The following is a 24,225-nucleotide window of genomic DNA, read 5'->3' on the forward strand; positions in this document are numbered from 1 at the left end:
CCAAAGTAATGAAATCCGATACCTGATTCAGGCAACATGCTAATGGTATGTAGGCTACCACCTGTGGCGGAATGTCGGTAATGTTATATCGTCTACCATGGCCCTCGGCTACCATGAAGACTTGTCGACCAAATACGAAACACCCTCGTTCCTCATTAAGCTACGAAAGGCGGCATTTGCTCGAATCTACTCACTGGATAAGAACTCATCTCTTTTTCTCGGTCGCCCACTTCGCTTGAGCAAAAGATTTTGCCATTTTCAGCTCCCCGACAGTCGGCTTCCATTAGACTGCCAATCACCGTTGCCGGATGAGCTAGGTCTCTACCAATGGGATCCGGACTCTGCGATGAACTACCGGGCAGAGACTCGCTGGTCAGCCCTCTGTGCCTTTGTCAAAGAAGATGCCATAGAGCTCTTATTTGATGTTAACCGGTCTGACTGCCGGCAAACCGTTGAGTGAGCTAAAAACGCCTCGGGCTGTTGCGTTTTGTTCTAATCATCTTGGAACGTGTTAGGGCGCTTCAAAAGATAGCAGATACACAGTGGAACTCACTTCCAGCCCACTTTCGAGTTCAGGATAGCATTAGGAACCATTCAGATAGTCCATTTCAACGGGACTTCATCGCCAGCATCCGACTCAATTACTTACACGTGTCCTTCTTACTCCGCCGCCTTGGATGGGACCGACTCTCTGAGCCCAACGCCCCCCTAATCGAAGTCGCCATCGAGATGCTTAAGCTAGTTGTCGAGCTCGCCATGTTGCGAGAGGAACTCTCAAACTCGGGCACCAAGCTGTCTTGGAAGGTATGTGTCCAGGTGGGCGCCGCCGGGATCCTCCGAGTTGGTGGATAACGCTGACATATATAGATTGCTCACTATGGGTTACCCGCCGCGGGCATCATATTGCTGGCCATGCTCAACCCACACCCGACTCCGCCCTGCCTCCGGACGACACGGAGCAGCGTTCTCCAGGATCTTACGGTCTTGACCATGGAGATTGAGAAAGGTACAGTGGCGAAAGCGGGAGACGCCAACTACGCCCTGCTGACCAAGGCCACTCAAACGATCCATCGGTTTCTAGATTTTACTCTGAGTGACAAAAGGGCTGTACAGCTGACTACGGTTCCCCAGCTGCCGGAGGGGCTCCAGAACGCGGGCACGTGGGAGCAGCAGCTTGGTCAGGACTTCCTGGAATCCGAATTGTCCTTCTGGGACAATATGGCGGATCATCCATCCCTCTTCAGCCATTATCTCTTAACAGAAGACGAAGGACTCGATGGGCCTTCTCTGCCAGTGACAGTCGCAGGGGGGTCCTGATATCTCGGGAGGCTTGGGACTCTAGATCTAATATGACCTGCGCAATATCAATGTCAATTTTAACACCTTATTTATAGTGATAGTCCAGGCTCTGCATATCCTTGCGGATCTTGTACCTCTCCTCGGCGACCCGTAGGACGTCAAGATCAACATCAACCACTTCAACCTTGTCTTCGCCTGGCGGGATACTCCCCAGGGCGCCCATGATAGGCAAAGTGACCCTGCTAAGCCCATCCGCATTGCAGAAAGCAACTACGGCGTTGTTCTCAAAAGCCCTCGCCGTCAACACGCTGCTCAGAAAGGTTTCCTCCGCACCAGCATTAAGCCCGCGAACATCCTCGCCGCCAGCTGTGGACCAAAAAGCCGGAATGATGATCAAATCAGCTCCGTCGCGAACCAGGGCGCGGAAGCTTTCGGGGAAGCTAAGGTCCCAACAGATCAAGAACCCAGCCCGCAGAGGCCGCCCGTCAGCATGTCTCAAGGGAGTGTCGAACGCCAGGTGAGGAGCTCGACCAGGGGTGAAATGAGGCCGTTCGGGATGCCAAAGGTTTTTCTTCTGGTAAGACCCGCAAATCTCGCCCGTTCCGGCAGCCAGAAAGTAGGCCACATTGCGTAGACCCTCTTTGCCGCTGTCGCCGAGATACGCCTCGCAGATGGTACCAGGCACGATATTGATATTGAGTTCCCGAGCAAGTGCTTGGTAGTTGGCCAAGTATGGCTTCGATTCTATAGTAGCGGCAAAGAAATCAGGATGCTCAGGCTCCCAAGAGGTGAGATGGAACTCTGGCAAGACAGCGAGGTGGCATCCCTTCACAGCCGCTGATCGCAGGAAGGATTCTGCAATAGCAAAGTTCTCCGCCACCGCAGCGGCCTGGAACGGGTGCTAGAGAGCATTGCCGCATGGGAACAGCAATAAGCTGAAGATGCAGGGCTTGGTGGCAGCGGTCTTACCTTCGGGCTAAATTGGCAAAGAGCAATCTTGAATATAGGCGCCATCTTGTCGCAGCGAAAATCCAACCTCGTCGATGCGCAGTGTCAGGGTCGATGAAACGCACTGATAACTTATCGGATCCCCAACGGCCGAATACGTAAGGAAGAATTTGACGGTAGGACTACACAGCACCTACCAAGCGGACAACATGGACGTCGACAACCGCGAATGAGACACATGGAATCGCTCTCAATACTACAGTACAACGTCAGAAAATCGAGAGACATCGTCATGGCTACCCTCCTACGGGACCCAAGGGTAATGAAATTCGACATCCTAGCCATTCAAGAACCATGGGCCAATCCCTTCATGCACGCCACACACCACCCGGCAAAAGACCAGTTCCATCTATGCTACCCCCAAAATGAAGGCAGCGACCCAGAAAGGGTATGTCTGTACATCAACAAACGCCTCGATCATTCAAAATGGCAATTCCAATCGCACAGTCGGGATCTATGCACAGTAACGATAACCTTCGGACAAGGAGACGAGATGAGAGAGATCAAGCTGCACAACATCTACAACCCCAATCGAATGGCGGAAAATAGGCGGAGCGTACTATCCCAACTGCGAAGGGTGCTCGACTCAGCTCAGCAAGCAGATCAGATACTAATCGGAGACTTCAACCTACACCATGAGATGTGGGGAGGCTCCCATATTCCTCGAATAGAGGCAGAGGCAGATGATCTCGTCGAGATTATGGAAGACTATAACCTCACAAACACTCTGGCACCAGGCACCATCACGTACGAAGAGAACAACAGGCGGACAACGATTGATCTCTGTCTGGTCACTCTCGGCCTAGTCGACCGGGTTATCAGATGTGAAGTAGACCGTGGTCTCGATCACGATTCAGACCACTTGCCGATTGTAACCTTCCTCGATGTGTCAGTCAAACAGCTCAGCAGAGAGCCTAGCAGAAGTTGGAAGTCGATAGATGAAAAGAAATTCAGGTCTGCGGTCCTGAACAAGCTGCCGCCGCAGCGGAGACCGAGAACCCGAAACGCACTTGATCGGTACGTGGGGGAAATAGTCGCAGCGCTGAAGAATGCAATAGAGACAGCAGTACCACGAAGGACATGGTCACCCCAATCCAGACACGGCTGGGATGAGGAGTGTACGCAAGTGCTGGCTGAGGCCAAGCGCCTCAGGCGACTCCACAATCTCTACCACACGGAAGAAACATGGGAGGCATACCGAGCAGCCAGAAACCACAAGGGCAGGGTAATCAAGAAAGCACTGAGAAGAGCGCACCGAGAAAAGGTAGAGAGAGCTTCAGAGTCACCAGAGGCTCTCTGGAAAATGGCGAAATGGGCCAGAAACAGGACCATTCAGGCACCAGAGATAACACCTATACTGGAGCACCCAGGCACCTCTCAGATGGTCTCAGAGCCAGCGGAAAAGGCAGAGATCTTCAAGAGAGCATTCTTTCCCTCCCCACCGGAGGCAGAGATTGGCGACATCGAAAACGCGATTTACCCAGACCGAATAACGATGCCACCCATTACAGAACAAGAAGTGGAGAGAGCCATACAAGAAGCCTCGCCGCTCAAGGCCCCCGGCCCTGATGGCATCCCGAACAGAGCATTGCAGCTAGCAGCGACATGGATCAAGCCTCACCTGTCGGCAATCTTCAATCAGAGCCTCAATCTCGGCTACTGTCCGCAGCACTTCAGGGAATCGACAACAGTTGTACTGAGGACGCAAAGTAAAGACAACTACACCATCCCGGGGTCTTACCGGCCGATCGGGCTGCTAAACACCATGGGCAAGATCATGGACGCTATAATAGCACACCGCCTGAGCTACGTGGCAGAGACATACAACCTGCTGCCTTCGACCTATGTGGGAGGCAGAAAGTTGAGATCCACCGAGCACGCCGTGCATCATATCATCGACAAGATTTATGAAGCGTGGAACAGAGGCCGAGGGCAGGTGGCTAGTTTACTCCTGCTCGACGTCTCAGGCGCATTCGACAACGTATCACACTAGCGGCTCCTGCATAACCTGCAGAAGAGGAAGATTGACGAGAAGACGGTTAGGTGGATATCGAGCCTCCTAGAGGACCGGCATACTAGGATCTCCGTCGACGGGTTCAAAACTGAGTTGTACAAAGTACGCACGGGAGCTGTGTAAGGCTCGTCACTTTCACTAATTCTCTACATCTTCTATAACGCAGACCTAATCGAAAAGTGCAACCTAGCAGACGATACCTCGGCAACCGGGTTCATTGACGATGTGGCGATCCTAACATGGGGAGATACGACCGCGGAAACATGCACCAAGCTTCGAGGGGCACTTCAGATAGCCGAGCAGTGGGCGAAAACCCATGCATCGGTTTTTTCACCCAGCAAGTTTTAGCTCATACATTTCACTAGGGCTTGCACCAGAATAAATACCCGGCAACCACTGCAAACAGCCTGGGGTGAGATCCCGGCAAAGCCGACGTATAAATACCTAGGTCTCATTGATGAAGCAACACTGCGGGAGTAGAAGGTATTGTGTTGTTGAAAGGTCTAAGTTACATGTATCTGAGAGGAGCACAGCTCCTCACATAGTATCCACATCCTAGCCACCAGCAGATCGGACCATCTTAGTCATACGGTCTCAACACTCCCACTCGAGCTGCTGTTGGACTTGATGTGCACGCCTGTCGAGCCTCGTTAAAACCCCAAAAACACCTTCGTGGGTGAAAACTGCAGGGAAAGAGCTATCTCGACCCAGGCACTCGAAAATTCTTGACAGCCTCATGCAATCTTGGGACAGTAGGTCTTCTTCTGTCCGCAGATCTCCCTCCAAGCTCATTTTTGCACCTTTCTTCTCAGTCCAGCGCAATCTTGAACCCGTGGGTCTTCTTGCTGTCCACAGAAGATCTCCCACTGAAGCCCATCTTTGCACGGTCTTGCAATCTTGGGACCGCAGGTCTTCTTCTATCCGCGGAAGATCTCCCACCTAGGTCCACCTTTGCACCTTTCTTCTCAGCCCAATGCAATCTTGAACCCATGGGTCTTCTTCCGTCCATAGAAGATCTCCTGCGGAGGCCCATCTTTGCAAGGTCTTGCAATCTTGGGACCACAGGTCTTCTTCTGTCCGCAGATCTCCCTCCAAGCTCATTTTTGCACCTTTCTTCTCAGTCCAGCGCAATCTTGAACCCGTGGGTCTTCTTTCTGTCCACAGAAGATCTCCTGCCTCTGCCCGTCTCTGCAGGTTTTGCAATCTTGGGACTGCAGGTCTTCTTCTGTCCGCAGAAGATCTCCTGTCTATGCCCGTCTCTGCAGGTTCTTTTCAAATCCGGTGCAATCTTGAGTCTATGGGTCTCCTTTCCATGGTAGGTCTCCCACTTCAGTCCATCTTTGCACGTGCCTCACGCTCAAGTGCAATCTTGGATCTGTGGGTCTCCTGTCTGTCCATGGTAGGTCTCCCACTTCAGCTCATCTTTGCACCTTCTCACCATGCCATGCAATCTTGGGACTGTAGGTCTTCTTCTATCCACAGAAGGTCTGCTACCTATGCCCATCTTTGCACGTTCTCATAATCGTCGTTCTTTGAGACCCAATGCTTCCCGAAATAGTAAGAAGCGGTCCTTCGGCAAAGCCTTCGTCAGCCCGTCAGCGACCTGCTTGCCTGTTGGAATGTACTGGAAGTCAACGGTTCCATCATTGACCTTCTCCCTGCAGTAATGATGTTGAATATCAATATGCTTGGTTCTTGCATGGAACTGGGGATGCTTCGACATTGCGATCGCTCCTTGGTTGTCTCCGAAGATCACAGTTGTCTTCAGTTCTGGGACCTCCCTGTATTCTTTCAACAGTTCCTGGAGAAGACTTCTCAACCAGACTGCTTCCTTTGCTGCTCCCGTTTGACCCATGTATTCTGCTTCACATGAGGACAGGGCAACAGTCCTTTGTCTCTTCGAGCTCCAGCTAATAGCGCCCGTGCCAAGGTTGAACACGTATCCAGACGTTGACTTTCGAGTCTCCAGATCTCCCGCCCAATCCGAGTCGGTGTAGCCGAGAAGCTGACAGGGAATGCTCCTAGATTGCATCTTCTTTCGTTTAGAGGATGGAAGTAGAGCCCATCCTCGTGAGCCAAGGACTCGCAGGTGACGGAGGTCGGGAACATCTCCATACCAGGCTTGGTATGGGGTGGTGGAAATGCTTGCCGTGGGGCAGAGATTTCGGATGTGGTTCACTGCCTTGAGGAGGTATGGCCACCATTTCAAAGCAAGCCCAGATTTGAGCAGTGTGGGCGTGAGTTTTTCTAGGATGACTCGATTGAGAACCTCTGCCAATCCATTTTGTTCGTGTTGCTCTGTGGCCGTGTAGGAGAGATGAATTCCTCTGTCCCGACAGAACATAATCAGGATCTGGCTTCGATTTTCTCCTCCTCGATCGAGATGCAGGAAGTGGCATCGTCTTTCCGGTCTTTCGAACTGCTTCAATAGATGCTGGAAACATTCTTCGAACTCTGACTTTTCTTTGATTGGATATACCCAGGACATATGAGTAAAGTCATCAATAAAGCAGGCCCAGTACCGGCTCCCGTCTACTCCCACTTCCGGGAAGGGCCCAGCAATGTCCGCATGAATGCACTCCAGGGGGTAAGTTCCTTTCTTGATCGGTCGAACGTGAGGGCATTCCTTGAGTTTGCCTTGTGCACAAGCTCCACATGGATTTGATGTAGACTGATCCGGTCGAATTCCAGTAGACATCCCCATCAGTCTCTTAATATTTCTCTCTCCCAAGTGTGCGAGCCGTTCGTGCCAAAGATGCAGTCGAGGGTCTTCCACTAAAAAGGAGGCTAAAGCGGTTTGAAAGTGATCTTCCTCAGCTTCGTCGACCACATAGACGCCTGAGATCCTTGTTGCAGTGAGGACGACTTTTCCTTTGTTTGTGACCACTGCCTTCCCATTTCGGAAAAGAACTTCTGCACCCTTCTTCTCCAGCGCTGACACGGACAATAGGTTCGAGCATCCTTCTGGAACGTAGAGAGCGTTGTCGAGAGTAACATTCTGTGGCCCCTTGGGTCCTTGCACTCGGAGGGTATAGGTTCCACGGCCTCCTGGCATAACTGTTGCGTTTGCAATGCCATTGATCGGGAATCCCTGGTACTTGTGGAGAACTGTAAAGTTCGTATGGCGGCAGAAAATATGTGAGGAGGCACCACTATCCAAGACATGGATCCGTTCGAGGGCCCGAGCTTGGGGGGATGCCTGAGATCCAGAGAGTCCGAATGACGAGCCAATTAATCCAAGGTGACCTTGGAAGTCATTTTGCCAAAGAGCCAGTCTCGCTTGGTCGGGCTGGATATATGCAGGAGTCGCAGCCGTAGCAGATTCCAGTTCATCATTCGTCTTCCCCTTTTCCTTCTCTCGTCTTTGCATTTTTCGTTGTCGTCTGTCGTAACCCGTCTTGTCATGCTCTCTCCTGAGTTCCGGGTGGAGATTCCAGCAAGCTGACTTGTTGTGTCCTTTTCTTCCACAGTGTCCACATCCCGAGGTATCCCGGGCCACCATGGCTCTGTGTGCAATCCTTGCAGTGGCTCCTTTTTGTCTGTCCTCTTCTTGGGATGCGGCAAAGATAGCAGTTTCGAACGTAACGGCCCCTTTGAGGATGACGTTGCGATTGTTTGGATCTCGGATAGGAAGGATGTTATGGTTCTGATTGAAAGCAGTGAGGAAGACTTCATAGTCTGGGCCAAGTCCACAGAGGAACTTGTTGACAAAGTGTGGTTCCCCAATCTGGCAGGTCTCATCCATCTCCAGGAGTTCAGCCCTTACTTGACGAAGCTTGTTTGCATATTCCATGACTGAATCACAAGAGTCAAGGGTGAGTTCTTGATACCTTCGGTCGAGTTCTTGAAAGATGGCGCTTCCAACGGGGCGATACCGGGTTTCAAGGTGATTAATCATGCCCTGAGCCGTTGGTATCCCCGTGGTGAATACTCGAGCGTTGTATCCGAGCCGACTTCGGATGGCGCCGCATGCTCGATCCTGACGGCTCCTCCATGCTTCAATATGCGTTGTGAGGTCGTGCCCTTCTGTTGGTGGTTGAGCGTTCCTTGTCAAAAGGTCTCCGTATCCGCACATGTCCAGGAGGTCCAGCATTTCTCTCTTCCAAGTCAGCCACTGGCTGGTTTGCTCCAGCTTTGGAATGGTGCTAGAATTGCTAACGAGGTTGAGCGATTCCTTTGAAAGTGACATGGCGAATTTTCGGAGAGGCTGATGTTCGAGGTACAGAGGGGACAGACAGCCTTCGACAGGTTTTAGGTCGAAGATTGGGCAGTCTTCTTGTCTTCGTTGGGCGATGTCTGCGGCGAGACTTTATATTAGATCGGAGTCGTTTGATTCGTCCCCCGACGGAGTAAGCTTGACAGTATCACTCCCGTTGTCTGAGGAGGGGTTGATAATCTGATTTCGATCATCTGACACACCACTTCAGGCGGTCTTGCATCGTCTGAGTCAGCCTGAGTGGGCTGGTTTTCCAGCCGTTGGTTGGCTCCGCCTCGCAATGTGAACAAAAATAGCCGGGCGTGACGCGTCCTCACGAGCGACTTCCGCGCCATACCGTTCATCTCGCGGTCAGGTCTGGCAGATCGAGGGGCTGGTCAAGATCTGTCAGCTTGTCGGCCAGGCTGCGGTCTGAGAACCCCTCAGTGATTTGGGCCAATGGTGTAGAATTTGGTATCTTGGACTGAGGCGTTAAAGGCTCCTTCTCGAGATACCTATTTCTAGACATATCTTATCAGCTGATTTGCAAAGTCTGCGAACACCAGAGAAGGAAGTAGGTCCAGGTAAGCTGAATGTTCATGCGCAGTGGAAGGAAGTCTTTCGACTTCTTGTGCTGTCCAGGGAAAGTAAAATGAAAGACAGGAGACACTCAGCTTTTGTGGTTGGAGGATGATGGCGCCCTCCGGGCTCATAACCTGATGAAGCAACACTGCGGGAGTAGAAGGTATTGTGTTGTTGAAAGGTCTAAGTTACATGTATCTGAGAGGAGCACAGCTCCTCACATAGTATCCACATCCTAGCCACCAGCAGATCGGACCATCTTAGTCATACGGTCTCAACACTCTGATGCCTCCGTACAGATGGCAATTTTGGCGGAAACGAGTTAAAGGGTAGCAAGTCTCCCGCATCCGCCCTTTTAATAGCATGAGCCCTCCTGGCTCAGCTTAGGAATAGATTCCTGAGCTTAGCGAGCACGTAGGCCTTGCTGACTGTTGAAGTATAAGCCTCAACAGTCTTCTGGGGGTAACACATTTTTGTTTCATCACTGACTTTGTCTCATAAGACGAGTTGTGCAACGGAGGGTGTAATCAGAAGAGATTTCATTGCGCTGCTTAATTCTATTTAAGGGAGCGACGAAGGTCGGCCTCTTATGCCTATGTTCAGTCTTCCAATATCATAGGCAGCAGCCTGCTGCTTGATGCTAGTTGTGGTCGTTCACGAACATCGTGAACATGTTCACGATGATCGTGATTCTTGCCTTATTTCTTTCCTCATTCCAACACTTTGTACCAGCGCACAACTCAGACCTCTAACCCGGCGAAAACGATACGATTGACCGAAATAAGCGTCGCTACCGAGCGCGCCGAAAAGAGTATGTGTTAGATCTCGAGCGAAGGTTCGCAGAAGTGTGATAGCGAGGGATATAAGCGACGAGGGAGGTATAGCTAGCGGCATGGCAGGTTGTGCTTGAGAACGGACGACTCTGGGAACTCCTTCGGTTGACTGGCTTTAGCGAAGAAGATATCGTCGTGTAGACGGGGTGTGGAGGCTATGGAAATAGTGGGAATGGGTGGAATTACGCTTGATAACTAGAAATAGAGCAGAAGGCTAGGCGATCTGCGATATTCATAGATAGCCATAAGCGGGCGGCTATGGAGAGAGAAAGGATATCGCGAATAAGAATAGGAACACTAGCGAGAGTGAGGTAGTACAGGCTGGGCATATATCCAGGAGTGTCGGCATGCCGCACATAGCTGAAGGGGCGCTGGATGGCAGATTAAACTCCCTAGATTACTCGGACTCCAATCTAGCAACGGTTGCCGGCCTAGTATCGGCTATGAGTGAAGATCCCCTCGCTGCGTAGGAACTCATTAGTGTTGGCAAGAATATGCTTCTGTGCAAACTCTTGACCCGCCTCGCCGAGAATGCTGCCATAGATATCACCTATGCCCTAGCCTATCGAAGTTCAGCTGATCTTCTCCAGGACATTGCACATCATGGAGGAGGTTCCGAGGAAGGCATCTGAGATGCTCATTCGCCACGCGATCTTTGAAGAAAAGATGGATTACATTGCTCGGGCATCGGGTGTACTGTTAATTCGAAGGCTGTTTGGCAGGCACTCGATAGCGTGTGCGGGTAGTTCTCTGGAATTCCTACTCAAGAGACATAAATGTTTCCAAGCTAAGTCTCTCCGAGCTCTGAAAGTGATCTCCGCCTGCTCTCCAGCGGAGAACTCTTGGCAATGGAAGTACGCACTCTCAAATGTGTAAGGCTGCTGGCTTCTTGTCCGGAAAGTGTCGCCCACATGTCGACCTAGAGGAGCCACTATGAACTCTTGCCACCTCGTATATGCAATCCTTCTTGGCATCTTTGCGTGACGTTTTAAGGTTGCGGGGTAAGGTGATGAACAGACACCGACCCGATAATTGGTTGTCGCCTCGGCCATAATCGCGATATTTTCCTCATGTGGTTCCAGGCGGAAAATCCTCCCGCTGCTTCTAAGAAATCATGCCCTATTGAACAATGGTATCTGAAACGGTTATGGAAGACGAATAGAGGTATTTATAGCTGTGCCATTTTGGACTCAAGCCTTAGTTGCTGATTATGCTCAGGAAAGATGAGAATGGCGAGTTCCTTGTCTTGATTTGTGAGGGCAAGAGGATCCATGTTCAGAAAACAGCCCTCTACACACAGTCCAAGGTTTTCCACACCGCCTTTACTGGCCCATTCTAAGTAAGTGGGTGGCGTAGAACTCGCGGATCAGTTGCTGATATCTCTTCAAGGAAGCCTCTTCGAGCACTTACGAGATGACCGAGGATTCTCTGTTCACTGTCAACAAAATGATTGACTACTTTCATAGCGGGGATTACGATGTTTCGGCAGCACCAGGGATCGAAGAAAAAACCATATCTGCCCTGCAATTTCATGCAAGAATGTTTTCTTTGGCAGACAAATACGCAGTCGACGTCCTGCTATCACTATCAGCAGCGAAGTACTTAGACAGGCTTAGAGATTCCGAAATCCCTGAATTTCTTGGATTTATTCCGGCTGTTTATGAACTGACGCCAAGTCATGTCAGAAATCTTCGGGATGAAGCCATCAAGTATGCAAGAATCAATCTGCCGCAGGGTCTGGGAGGCGTATCCGTTAGGCAGGCCTATGAAGACGTTGCAAGCACGACACCGCAATTCATAAAGGAACTTCTAGACTCATATATGGAGACTCCCATGATAGGAAAATGTTGGGACTGCGGGAGTTATCAAGCATTACAGGGAGTACAAAGTCGCTGCTTGCAATGTGGCCAGGAGACAACCCCCCCGGCGTGCTGACAGGAGAGGGAGAGACAAATTTGCTCAAAGATGCGCTCTGCGATTTCTATTGTCTGCCGTCACGATCTCGCGTGTTAGCGCTAGCCTAAAGGCACTGGTCGAGAAGTACCAACTATTCTTGAGCGGTCCCCAGCAGATTCGCATGAAGTGACAGACATGTAGACTGTGGCTAGGCGACATACAGCTAGGGGACTTGGCGGGCTACAAATTCGGTTATCGACGAAGGCCCGAACCTCAAGCCGGAGATACGAGAGACGTCTTCACTAGTAACAAAGCGCATCAACATACCATGACCTACGAACAATCCATAAATCCTTTCACAGTTGTTGGTTGCGGCTAGCACTGAAATTCCTTTCCTGGGAAGGAGACATGGGGCGTACGCTTGATTTGGTATAATTCTCAAGTGAGAATCCGCCAGTGACCTCGAGCAGGTGCTCGTGCCGGACGGTGCAGTAGTAAAGCTCGGTGTGATGTTCGGAATGATTACGTTGAGCAACATACTGCTGCTACCCTCCGACAACACGTACTTCTCCTGAGAGTTGGCCACAGTTTCAATCATATTAAGAAGGACCAAGCCACCATATATCAAACCTCTGACATGATTTCTCGGCCGGGTCCGCTTGCTTTACACATGCTGGTACCTGATGCGACGCGAAGACATAACATCTTCACCTCATAATCAGCTAATGGAATCTTGCCTGTCCGTATTTCAAAGACTGCCGGACTTGCATTTCGAGTCTTGGCTGGGACAGACTGACTAGTCATAATGACGACCGCCTCTTCCATCCCTGTTCAACCGACTCTGGAGATGATGTAATTGGTAACCCCGCTCCTGCATGGGAAGTTATGGGTAGGGTCAGTTATCTCCGAGCTTGCTCGGCTGTATTTGAGTGGCAATGCCATTACGATTGGCTGCCAAGATGGACGGACTCTTGACTGTTCATTGGGCACGGTGATCAGCTTGTTGAGTGACCAAGCCCTTGGCTGTGTTTGCCAGGGGGGGGCACCTGAGGGAGTGTGGCTGTCGATGAATCTGACGACTGTGTTCCACTCAATCTTCACTACCGCATGCATATTGCTCCATTTTGTTTCAACTCGCGACATCGACTGGTGAAGACTAAGATGCTTCCCATATGGGCGAAGGAGCTGTTATGGTAAGTATAAACCGTGGAAGATATAAAGAGCCAAACGGACGAGCGCAACTGATACCAGTTTAGAGATATACTTCTAAGCCTTCGATATTGCAAAAATGAGAATCGGCCTCGCTATCGATCAGCTGCAAGCCGGGAAGATATTTACCAGCCTCCAAACCGTGCGTGGCATGGTAAACTTTGAGCTGGACCGCTCAACGGCGATAACAGAAGTCACCGTCTTTCTCAAAGGTTCTACAATGTCCTAGCAGATATTACGACATGACTGACACATCGTACAGGGACACTCGGGACGTCTCTGGTCAAGGAACATCCCCAGTTTACTCTGGCAGACGATCTCTATACAGTATCACATGACTGTCACAAGGTCTGGAAGGGCATAACTAACCCGCGCATCAAGTCTACCTTCTTGCTAACGAGCGACAAAGATCTTGGAGCTATCAAGAGTTCTTTTCCCTGAGAATGTCTGCCTCCCAGTCCCAGGAGGTTATACCCTCGCAAAGGGCACATATCATTTTCCATTCGAGATTGCCTTTCCTCTGCTCTCTGCCTGCCAGGAATCGGAGTCTGCAGTGGGGCATTTAGCGACTGTATTGCCACCATCATTCGAAACTCATTCGAGTCATCATGGCACAGCCAAAATCGAGTATTTTTTGGAAGTTAAAGCCAAGAGACCAGGAAGATTACAACGAGATATAGCGGCTCGGCACGAACTCATATTCTTACCATTTGATCCACCACTCTCTTCGATAATGGCAGGCTCAGGATTTTGCATGACGTCGGGGACGCTTTATATCAATAACGTTCTTTGTGAGGGAAAACAGGCAACAACTACAGAGCCCTCACCTGGGAAAATCCCCATACTGTTACTATACGCAACGCTTCCTTCGCCTGCAGTCCTCTATTCCGAGGAGACAGTACCACTACGTCTCATTCTGCGGAGGCTCCCTGTCCCAACCAAAGATCTATATCCAATTCAGCTTTGTAGCCTAGCCATCAGGCTCCAGAGTAGGATAACAATCACGTTAGGCCTCCGACGCACTTCGTGGACGTCATCCCACAACCTTTTGTGTCTCACTGGGCTCAAAATAGTGGTGGCCAATGCTCAGGCGATCGAGGAGGAGTCGGATATTTCTCCCCTGGTAAACATTACTATTCCGAAGATCGCACCCAGCTTTACCGCCTGTACTGCACGGGGAGATTACTCACTCCAGGTGATTGCCGGATTTACATTTAGGCATAGTACGGAAATAAGTGTATAACACCCCACCACGTGAACGAAATTTGAGGCTAATTATTGCTCCTATTCAATAGCCGATCAAGATTGTTATTAATGTGGAAATTCATTCCGGCATTGGAAAAGAGCCACATGCCGCAATGACGAGAGATCTTGGAATATATGGGAATGGCCGTCTAAACCTTGTTCCCTTGAGGGTTGGCTGCTTGGAACATCTGCGTGCTGGTAAAGCAATAACCGAGGAGGAATTGCCTGCTTACGAAACATGCACACGCTGAATAAAAGCCCATATTACCTCCTCACTTGACGAAAATGCCGTCATATTCTGTTCGATCCATGCCGCCTCGAGAGATTGTGGTGGGTAAACTGGCTATATATGGTTGACCAATCGCTCAGGTTAAGGGATAGGCTAAGAAAAGTAGGCGAGGTAGGAATGGAGTGCTATATCCTTTGAATTAAGGAGTGAGCTTGTTGATTGGGAGATTCAAAAAGTGCCCTCGGTACAGCCAAGTTTCAGTCTACCTGGCGCAGGATCGTGTCGAGAGCTCACCCACACATACTATCGAGAGCCTCCCAAATAGTATTCTTTTTAACGACACAGCGACCCTTCCCAGTCGAAGTGCAGCCCCCTTCCAATGCTTGAGCAACGATATCCATCTTCTCCTCAGATGTCGCGTAGCGCATGAGCATCTCATACGCCTTTCCGCACTCAACATCTCCCCCATGGTATGCAGTATCCTGAAGAGGATCAACAGACCCTGGCGGGACTGAGACCTGAGTAATATCTGTAGCAGGATTCTCGGCGAGACGCGAAAGAAGTTTGCATGGCATTGATTGTTTGTCATGGCAGGTTTGCGTCTTTGCCTGTGCAGCAGCAGGAGCCTCGCTCGTTTCGGGTGCTGGGCAGGCAGTCGCTGTATCGAAATCCAGGCAGTTGGAGGGGTTTGGCTCGCCAACCAGTGGATCCTCGGTATTTGATGGTATGTCAGTGCTCTCAGATATGTTTCCAGCCTGGTCAAGCTTTCTATTCCCGTTGGTCTTGCTCAACGAGGATGTCTTTTCCCCCTTCGTGGTCCCTCCTCCGCGGCCAGCTGTAAATGTCACACATAGTCTGGCCATCCGCTCTATTTCTCGCCTTCGAGCGCAATTCGCTCCATGTGCGTCATCTCCACCGGGCTCGCGCCTCGTCCATACGTCGATATCTTCGTCGGCGAAGCCAGTCAGCCGAAGAAGGTCCCGGAGCTGCCCGTTCTCTACGACGACCTTCTGTGCCGCCAATTGTACCTCCATCGTCGCTTTGATCCCTTGCTCTCGCGCTTCTGCGAGCCTTCGCTCGAGATCCAACACATACTCTTTCCGGCGTGCTCGGTAGCGACGCTTGTTCTCCGTCAATCGAGATGTTTTCGCGACGCTGGAGGTTTGGGTCACGCACTGTAACATCACGTCAGCGGAGTCCACGCATGCGTTTGCTCTGGAAGCTCTTCGTCTAGTGTCAGGCTAGACAAGGAAGATAGAGATTCGAGACACTTGCCACCCTCTTATTTTTATGGTGAGACGCGTCGATTTGCTGAGCTTGGTCGCGATTCAACACAAGGGAGTCATCGTCCAATTCACGAGCGGGGTTTTTGCCGACGTGTGGTGCGGGCATATCAGTAGTGCATCCAGCCATGGTTGTAAGGAGGGAACGCCATGGGCTTGACCACGGGCGGGAGTGTCGGTGGCGCGGGCCGTTTTGCTTGTGATGTCCAAATCTGTTCTCGCTGTCTGTTTGATGTTTGCCCCTTTGCCTGGACTTTCGTTACGATGCTTTGGTATCCGCCTCTCGTCATGTGATATATGTGTTCTTAGCGTGCTTACGGCCACTAAGGAGCGCCCCGTGTCATGAACGTCATAGCATAGCTCCCCACTGCACGTGACCCCAGGTAAGCAACCAATCACGAAAGGGCACTGCTGCCTCTATCGCACTCTCTCAGACAATTGGCTCCACAGGGATCATTGATGGCACCAGTCAATTGATGAGAATTATCTAAGGAGCATTGTACTATACAAAAGAGAATGACGTTGCTATCTTATATAGAAGACGGAAATTCGTGTGGAACGGAATTCCGAGTGGAATTCCGGAAATAATCCGGTGGGCTATGCCGTGTGTGCGACAGGCTGATATGCGACACACTCTTTAATGCCGTAGGTACTGATGGGCCATGAGGATCAAATGAGCGCTCTATTTTCTATCTAAAGGAGTGACGAGAGTCAGTCTCTTATACCTGTGGTCAGACTGCCAATCTCATAGGCAGCAGGCTGTTGCCTGATGCTAGTTATGGTGTAGCGTTCACGCTGACCGTGAAGCTATTCACGATGGTAGTGATCCTTGCCCCTGACATTTAACCCTGCAACTATCTCCCCCACGTAGCCCTGTCGAAATAAAACACAATATCTTGCCACGTCAATGGTGGTTCTGAAACCTCCTCTAATAGGACCAAGGGAGTGACGTGCGTCTTACCAAGCGCCGATGCAAGTTGCTGAAACCTCGAATTGCACCAAGGGAGCGATATGCGGCCCTCAGCTGAGCTCGAGAGCTATTGCCGCTGTCAGCCAGCATCGCTCGCACGCTCCGGCTTTTTTGCGTCGGCATTGCTCTTCTTGCGCTGTTGTTCTTTGACTCCTCAGAAATTCACCTAAGAGCTGCCGAACAAGACTATAATCTTCAGCAGAGGTGCTAGAAAAACCCTAGCAGAGATTAAGGGTGCTATTCAGACACGAGAATGGCGTTGTTGCTTTGTAAGGGTTTATGAGATTGACGAAAACGGAGAAAAGAGATGCACTGCAGAATATGATGTGTGCAACGGGAAAGGCATCGTACCTCTCGGTACTGAAATCCATCTCAAGGGTATAATGGGTGTTTGGAAGGCCACTGGAAACAATTAAACGGTGTACGCTTTGCCTGCGACCCAGGGACTGAGAGTCGGTTGTGATGGTGTCCGGCGCATAATTGTGGACGGAAGTGCAAGCAGTATGGCTATCACGCGGGATAGGAGGTCCGAGTAGGCTGGATGAAAGCTATCAATTGACGGACTTGTCCTCCCAGTCAACAAACCTGACAGCTTTAGATTGTGAAACCGGTTATGGCATGGATTGTGTTGTCAGGTACAAGCCATCTCGGGTCAATGGATGGAAAACCGTGAGAGAACAGTTGCTTGCAATCATTCCTTCGCCAATATCGTTGAACTTGGGACTGAATCACAAAAGAAGGTTGCATTTTATTTTTAGGGTCGCGGTGTTCTACTATATCGACAAATTTCTAATAGACCGCTGCCTCGGGTCCGTCTGTGTTAGACTGGGTCAACTTCTGATTTTAGTTGAGTACCGAACTTGGATCGTGCTCTGGCAACGATGCGGAAGGGTCCTATGTATCTCGGCCCAGGAGCAACCATCTCGTTTCATCCTGCGCATTGTATCTTCCTCTTCTGGCGTCCACTTATCACTAGATGACTTTGTAGCCCGGAATGAAGGCTTGGGCGGTCTTCTGCTTTTGTCAGGCTTTGATACTGATTTGTTGGCAGGCAAATGACTTGCGCAAAGGGGCCACTCAAACTGAAACTGAAATGTCGTCTTGCCGTTTTCGGTGATGCGCTTTATGGAAACATTCTCGGGCGGCCATTCCTGAAATCGATCAAGAAACGCACTTGCCTTGGAGGAAATAAAACTTTCCTGCGATGGGGTTGGACTAAACACCCTGTATGCCGATGTGTCACGCTTCCTCATGGAGTGTGCGGCAGCTCTTGTGGATCGTCTCTCTCGGCGAGAGCTCCTAGCACTGGTGGGGGCACTGCGGACTGAGCTGTGAGGAGATCGAGATACCTTGCGATGCTCGTGACCATGCTGTTCTTTATTGTTAGAATCGTCTGCAGAGCCATGCTCTTGAACTTTCGGTGAAGGACAATTGTCCTCGTTACGCACGCATTCTGGAACGTCGAGGCTATCCTCACTGCTAGAGACTTTGGTACCTGCGTCACTGTCTATATCTTGCACTGTTTTATGTGCATGTGAGGATCTGCGACGAGAATGGCGTAGCAATGGTAATTCCTGAGAAGGGGGAGATACTCGGGCTCTTAGTGGCGGATCTGGGTTCGGCCTCTGAGGGCTCGGGCTAGCGTCGCTGGATCCGCGGCTCGTGTGGTCGAAGTTTTGCTCTTGTTGTGATTCGGGTGATAGCCTTACTGCGAGGGATGAAGTGCGGGCTTTAGGGATGGCATCTTCGCACGAGATGCTCGCAAACTCTTCGTTATCGCGCAGCAGCGTCCGAGCCGTCTCCGCGCCGGCAGTAACAGGACTGTCCGTACGCGTTAAAGGCGACGTGGGAGTACTCTGCGGCCCATGACAGGATCCTTCGTCAGAGAGAGCATCGGTCATGACGCTCGGCTCGCTGGTGGCTCCGGTGGCTTCGATGGCTTCGGCGATAAGCTGTTGTTTGTCTGACCCACCTAGATATGGCTGATTTTCGGGGCTAGTAGGCGAGAAGTCAACGCTGGCATCTGTACAAGCCGCCGTGTCCCTAGCGGACGTGCGATTCGTCTGACAAGGAGATTGCTGATTCGGTTCATGATCAGCGAGGGGGTCTATGTGTGAGTCGTGCGTCTAGATTGGGTCGTCCTCCACTCGAGGCGCAGATACTGCTGGCGTAGTATCCCTACCGATGGCGGCCTCCGACTCAGTTGAACTGTGTTTGGTTCCCGTGCTATCTATATACAGGCTGTCAGGTCCTACACCGGGGAGAATCACAGTGGAAAGGGTTTACCCATATGATCTACGATGCCGGCCGTTGTAGGTGTTGTGCAGCATGATTGCGAGTCGTCGAGATCTTGACCCTCACAGTCGTCCTCATCTTCTGTATTAGACAAGTCGTCGTCAGAAATTCAAATGGCGGTGTCCGTGGATTCTCCAGAAGCCGAGAGAGCCTCTTTGTCGCACCGAGATGCGTCGTCGGCTTGATAATCAGGGGCAGTGAAGCTTTACAAAAACTTCTGCTGCCCAGTATTAGAGGTTGTCGATGCCATATCGGAATTGCCGAGTTGGAAGTTGAGGGATAAAAGGGTTGCTCTGGCAGCACGACGAAGCGAAAGATGAGCAGGTATCATCCGGCTTATATGCTCGAAGCTGAACCACATAAGCCCCATGCCCTGTTGGAGCCCAGGCTGGTTGCTTCCTGCTGTCCCCCCTTGCTCTCCGAGAGCAGGGCGGCTCGGGTGGAGGAGACAGACACGTAACCGCTTCACAATCACTCCACTTCCGGGCCACACCAGCTGACCAGATGATTCTCTCCTCACTTCATCTTCTCGCACATCATCAGTGATCGACACCACTCGCTGGCAAGGCAGAGTTCTCGGAGATGCCAATTGAGGCAGGTCTTGATGGTTGTTCGGCCGTTCACGCATGACGAGTTATCTCCAGTTAGTCAGACAGCCTCGGATACGATGTTTTACATCACGAACTACGCCACCAAGCTGGATACACCGATGTGGAAACGTATCGTCCTAGCAGCCGAGGTCTTCCAACAGCTCTCTGAATCTGCTGAGCGGCGGCGTCCGGTGTCGGACGGGCGTCCCGCCCTGCTGAATGAGAGTCGCCAGTTTCTGATGAGGGCAGCAAATCGAATCTTTTCCGAGAGACAGCTCTCGGCTGTAGAGGTGTGTTACCATCTGCTGGGCTACCACACGGACTTTACCAACGTGCCGCACTGGTCCTTCCTAAATCTGACGGCATTGTATTGGGCCATCTTCCGGCGATGGACGCATCTTCGTCGTCAGGCCGGCGTACAAACAGACCTAGAGGAGCCTGCTGAGACGGTGCAGCTTAGGGAAGGCGGCCGTACCTTGTTGTACTTGGACGCTTATGCCTGCAGAGGTCAAGTTCTCAGATCTCTGTGCCTGTATGACTATATGTCCATGATTTACTTGGTGCGTTGCAGTGACCAAGATGAGGATGGAACCCACATATCTCTTGAGGGATCCTCTCCCGAATGCCACGGCTGGCTGCAAGAACTTCGGCGACCTCACGAATATGCCGTGCCGATCTTTCAAGGATACATCAGCAACGACCACGAGGACGAGCACCCCGTGTACTTCAAACGGTACGTCTCCAGAGTCCATACTACCGACTCCGGGACAGCTCTGACGCTTCCGCCTAGCAACTCTGTCCTCCATTTGGCCTTGTTCGTACCTTGGGAAGACTTCCTTTCCGAGACACGCGGCGATATCACCGATATATGGTCAACCTATGAAGCTTCTCTCTGCGGCCGGCTGCGTTTCCACGTCGCGAACATCTCCCTCCTCAGCAAATCAGCCGAAGACGCACGTAAAGACGCAAAGCTCTGGGCTAGCCGGTCAGAGGGCGACGATACGGTTGACGTAGAGTTCCCTCTTGATGAAGGCGACTGTAGTCAGTGTAGTGAAGAGTCTGCAACGACGGCTGAGCATCACCAGAACTATAAAGCTCTCCTCTGGGCTCTTCAGAGGGCCGTACAAGGCTCCAATGCCACGAAGGACTCTCCAGTCCTGCGGAGCCTGATCCGGGACCTGTGCCAAGAGAACCCGGCTGAAGAGAGACGCCCTTTTGTCCTACGCCAAGAAGGTTTCTACCAACAAATTCGCCGTAGCCAGGAAGGTGCCCTGTGCCAATACCCGGCTCTGTCTGGGGGGGATGTTCGCGCCGCAGCAAAGGCCCAGGACATGCTGCATCTTCGAATGCTCGATGAGATGGAGGGCGGTCTCCAATGTGGCACAACCTCCACGGGTAACGCCGACATCGACGATCTGCTTGTTCGGCAGTGTGACACGGAAGTTCCCATTCCGAGGCAATATGAAGACCCAGTCGTACAAAGTCCTCGAATGTTTGTCGACGTAGGCCTAACCAAAAGCTTTGTGGAGATGGGGCATCTTGCCGCCTCCAGCTACAGGCTGAACTATCTGCAAAGTCTGGCTCTTCAGCTAGTGTGCAGCTTCTTGGACAGGTACGCTGCCAACCCTGACTCCGCTGGTCAACATCTTCAGTACATCGGAGGACCAGGCGGTACCGGAAAATCCAGGATCGTCGATGCCTTGCGCTACGTGTTCGCGGCCAGAGGTCAGCCACATCATCTTCAGATTACCGGCACGTCAGGCAGTGCGGCCGCCCAGATCGGCGGGACGACGCTCCATTCGGCCTGCGGACTGGATACTCATCGCTCTCACAATACACGACCTCCAACATTCTCGGAAGCTAAAAAATGCACGTGGAAGCAGAAGCTAGCCCTCGTGATCGACGAAGTGAGCATGCTTGGGGGAGCCACTCTGTTCAACGCCAGCTGCAACCTCCAGGCGCTCCGCGACTGCTCAGATAAGCCATTTGGCGGGATTCCCGTGGTTCTTTTGATGGGCGATTTCTATCAGTTCGCCCCAGTGCTAGGGACAAGCCTCCTGGTGGACCGAATCGTGGATCCCGCTTTCGCCGCCTCCCTGGGACAAGCGATCATTTCCCACCACCGTGGCTATAGTCTGTGGCTGATGTTCAAGACGGTCGTTCTTCTCGAGGAACAAGTCCGCGCACGAGACGATCCTCAGCTAGGCGCTCTTTTAGACAGAGTACGGGCGGGGACTCAAACACAGCAAGATCTTGACCTGCTCAACACGAAGCTGGTGGACCGCTCCCAAATCACCTTCAAAGATGGCTTGCGCGCCATAACACCTCTCAACCGCAACCGATGGAGCCTCAACATGGAAGCCGTGGTGGATTGGGCCCGGTTTAACAAGAGACATATCTCTATCTTCGTCTCGACCCACACCTGGCGGAGTGGAACCCTATCTCAGAACGAGATCGCCCAGACTATCGAACAAGGAGACGATTCCAACTGCAAGGTCCCTGGTGTCTTCTTCTATGCTCAAGGAATGCCTGTAGTTGTCAACAAAAACATATATACCGGCTTGAAGATTGTGAATGGGGCTGAGTTCACCGCTGCGGACGTCATCCCCGATCCGATATCCCCAGGCTACCATCTTGCAGACGACGTCACCATCCACTTCGGCCCGCCACTAGGCATATTATTACAGTCGCGAGAGACAAAGGATTTAGCCGTCCCAGCCCTTCCAACGGGGACAGTGCTCATCCGTCCTATCTCACACACCCTCGATCCGGCCAACTCCCACTTCAGGTTCCTATCGGGGAAATGCACTCGCCGGGGATTGCCGGTTGTCCCGGCCTTTGTCCTTACTGACTATAAAGCCCAAAGCAAGACGTTTGTGGAAGTGCTCTTGGAGCTGCGAGGAAATCGTATCACCAATGGTCAGCCTTCTAAATGCGACTTTACTAGTCTCTATGTACAGCTTTCCAGGTGTAGGACACTACAAGGCATCAAACTTCTCAGTCCCGTGCGACACGAGGATTTCATCGGGAATAAGCTGGACCAGAGCATAGTTGATGGCATGCAGAGGTTGACAGATCTAGCAGCGGAAACGAGACGGATATTTGAAAGTCGGCAAAGCCATGCGTAGGACAGAGTGAGATACCATCTAAAAAATCGCCTGACAGCGAGACACAACGTTTCTGTTATTCAGGACACACGCCTAGGGAGAAATGAGACCCCTACATCTCATAAGGCGACCTCACCGCCCGCCAATCATCCGGATCCTTCTCGCCTCCCTTCCCCGGCCGGAACTCCTTCTGTTCCTCACAATAATCTTTCCACCACTCTTCGAAGGCCTGTCTGTTGTACAGACTTCTCGGCGCGCCTTCTCCCTCTCCGAAGAGGTCCAGAATGCGGTCACAGTACATCCACACGCCCTCAAGATGGTGCGGCAGCAACGGCTTCATGTCCTTGCGCGCGACCACCACGGTGCCGACATAGGACCGCCACTCCGGGGGCGCATACCCGGACTCATCGTCGATGTTGAGATACGTGGCGATCTGGTTGTCGAGGTCGGCACGGTTGGCGGACCGAGTGCCTACGCGGTGGAGGACCAGCGGGACCTCGATGAGCCCTGGAACGGGAGGCACGGGCTGCGAGAAGATGGGATGATCTGCCTGGATCGTCGTAGCGGACCAAGGCACGAATTTCAGTCTCTCAACGTCGCACCGGACGATGACGGCTTGGATGGATCCTGACGCGCTGTGTGTTGCCGTCGATGCCGGTGCAGTCGACTGTGAGGTGGCTGGAGCGGGTGGGTTTTCTTCGACCGGAGGCACCTGCTCAGTGGGCGTTTGTGGCTCGGAATCGGTGTCTATGTTGTCCCATTTGGAGTAATCGATTGGCGCCATGGAGAGTGGCTCAGTACTACAACCTGAGGAAGATGAGGCGGTCAAAGAAATAAAGATAAGGATATCATATAAATTTGCTATTTCGGAAGCTTTTCAAGTTTGTTAGGAGAATGGATGAGTCAAGTTCTTTCTTAAGTTCCCATGGCATCGAATCCCTACGTCACACGGCAGATAAGGTTCTGGGCTGTAAGCCACAGTGATGCGAAACGAAACCTTCGTCCTTTACTCACCTCCCAAAGGACCACCTAACGCCATACTCTCAATCCATATACCGAGCCGTGATCGAAGAGCCACAGGGAAATCAGAGGACCCGAAGGCTCGTTCCGAAAGGCATTGGCGGGCCCGCAGGGACCGGTCTCCTGTTGTCGAGGACCTCCCGCCAGGTCACGGGAGGGGAGAGCAGCCAATTAAAATGCATCGGATCAAAGGTATCTAATCCCCCACGTATTTAATCCTATGATAGAAGTACCAGCTATCTTTTGAGTTACAAATCGCTACATTACACCGCTCATATAAGTGGTGATCAATGACACAACGTGTGGTTCCCCTCATGTACCTTCTTGATGACAGGGGTGGTGTGGGGCACGGTACGGCCGGGAGGTCCTCGACAATTGAAGGGATAGTATGTTTTATTACGCCCGGGAGAACTAATCTCATAGGGCCGCTAGATACGCTAAGCCGAGTCA

The 24,225-nt window shown here is 51.6% G+C and overlaps 4 protein-coding genes across 4 annotated transcripts; 1 reads left to right on the forward strand and 3 right to left on the reverse strand.

Moving 5' to 3' along the window:
• Positions 1–97: 97 nt before the first annotated feature.
• On the forward strand, positions 98–1,317 carry NCS54_01464900 (Hypothetical protein; the record flags this gene model as incomplete). The annotated part of the gene is made up of 3 exons (XM_053159787.1): positions 98–456; positions 516–804; positions 868–1,317. 3 exons carry the CDS (start codon positions 98–100, stop codon positions 1,315–1,317), a joined length of 1,098 nt encoding a protein of 365 aa, XP_053015762.1.
• A 67-nt stretch (positions 1,318–1,384) lies between these two features.
• Positions 1,385–2,313, reverse strand: NCS54_01465000 (CN hydrolase domain-containing protein; the record flags this gene model as incomplete). The annotated part of the gene is made up of 2 exons (XM_053159788.1): positions 1,385–2,200; positions 2,269–2,313. 2 exons carry the CDS (start codon positions 2,311–2,313, stop codon positions 1,385–1,387), a joined length of 861 nt encoding a protein of 286 aa, XP_053015763.1.
• A 12,487-nt stretch (positions 2,314–14,800) lies between these two features.
• Positions 14,801–15,923, reverse strand: NCS54_01465100 (Hypothetical protein; the record flags this gene model as incomplete). The annotated part of the gene is made up of 2 exons (XM_053159789.1): positions 14,801–15,685; positions 15,786–15,923. The coding sequence occupies 2 exons, from the start codon at positions 15,921–15,923 to the stop codon at positions 14,801–14,803; spliced, it is 1,023 nt and encodes a 340-aa protein (XP_053015764.1).
• Positions 15,924–22,867: 6,944 nt separating this feature from the next.
• On the reverse strand, positions 22,868–23,539 carry NCS54_01465200 (Hypothetical protein; the record flags this gene model as incomplete). Its single annotated transcript, XM_053159790.1, has 1 exon — positions 22,868–23,539. One exon carries the CDS (start codon positions 23,537–23,539, stop codon positions 22,868–22,870), a length of 672 nt encoding a protein of 223 aa, XP_053015765.1.
• Between the last annotated feature and the right edge of the window lie 686 nt (positions 23,540–24,225).

This window comes from Fusarium falciforme, chromosome 13 (assembly GCF_026873545.1).
Source record: "Fusarium falciforme chromosome 13, complete sequence".
In the NCBI taxonomy this organism is placed as follows: Eukaryota; Fungi; Ascomycota; class Sordariomycetes; order Hypocreales; family Nectriaceae; genus Fusarium; species Fusarium falciforme.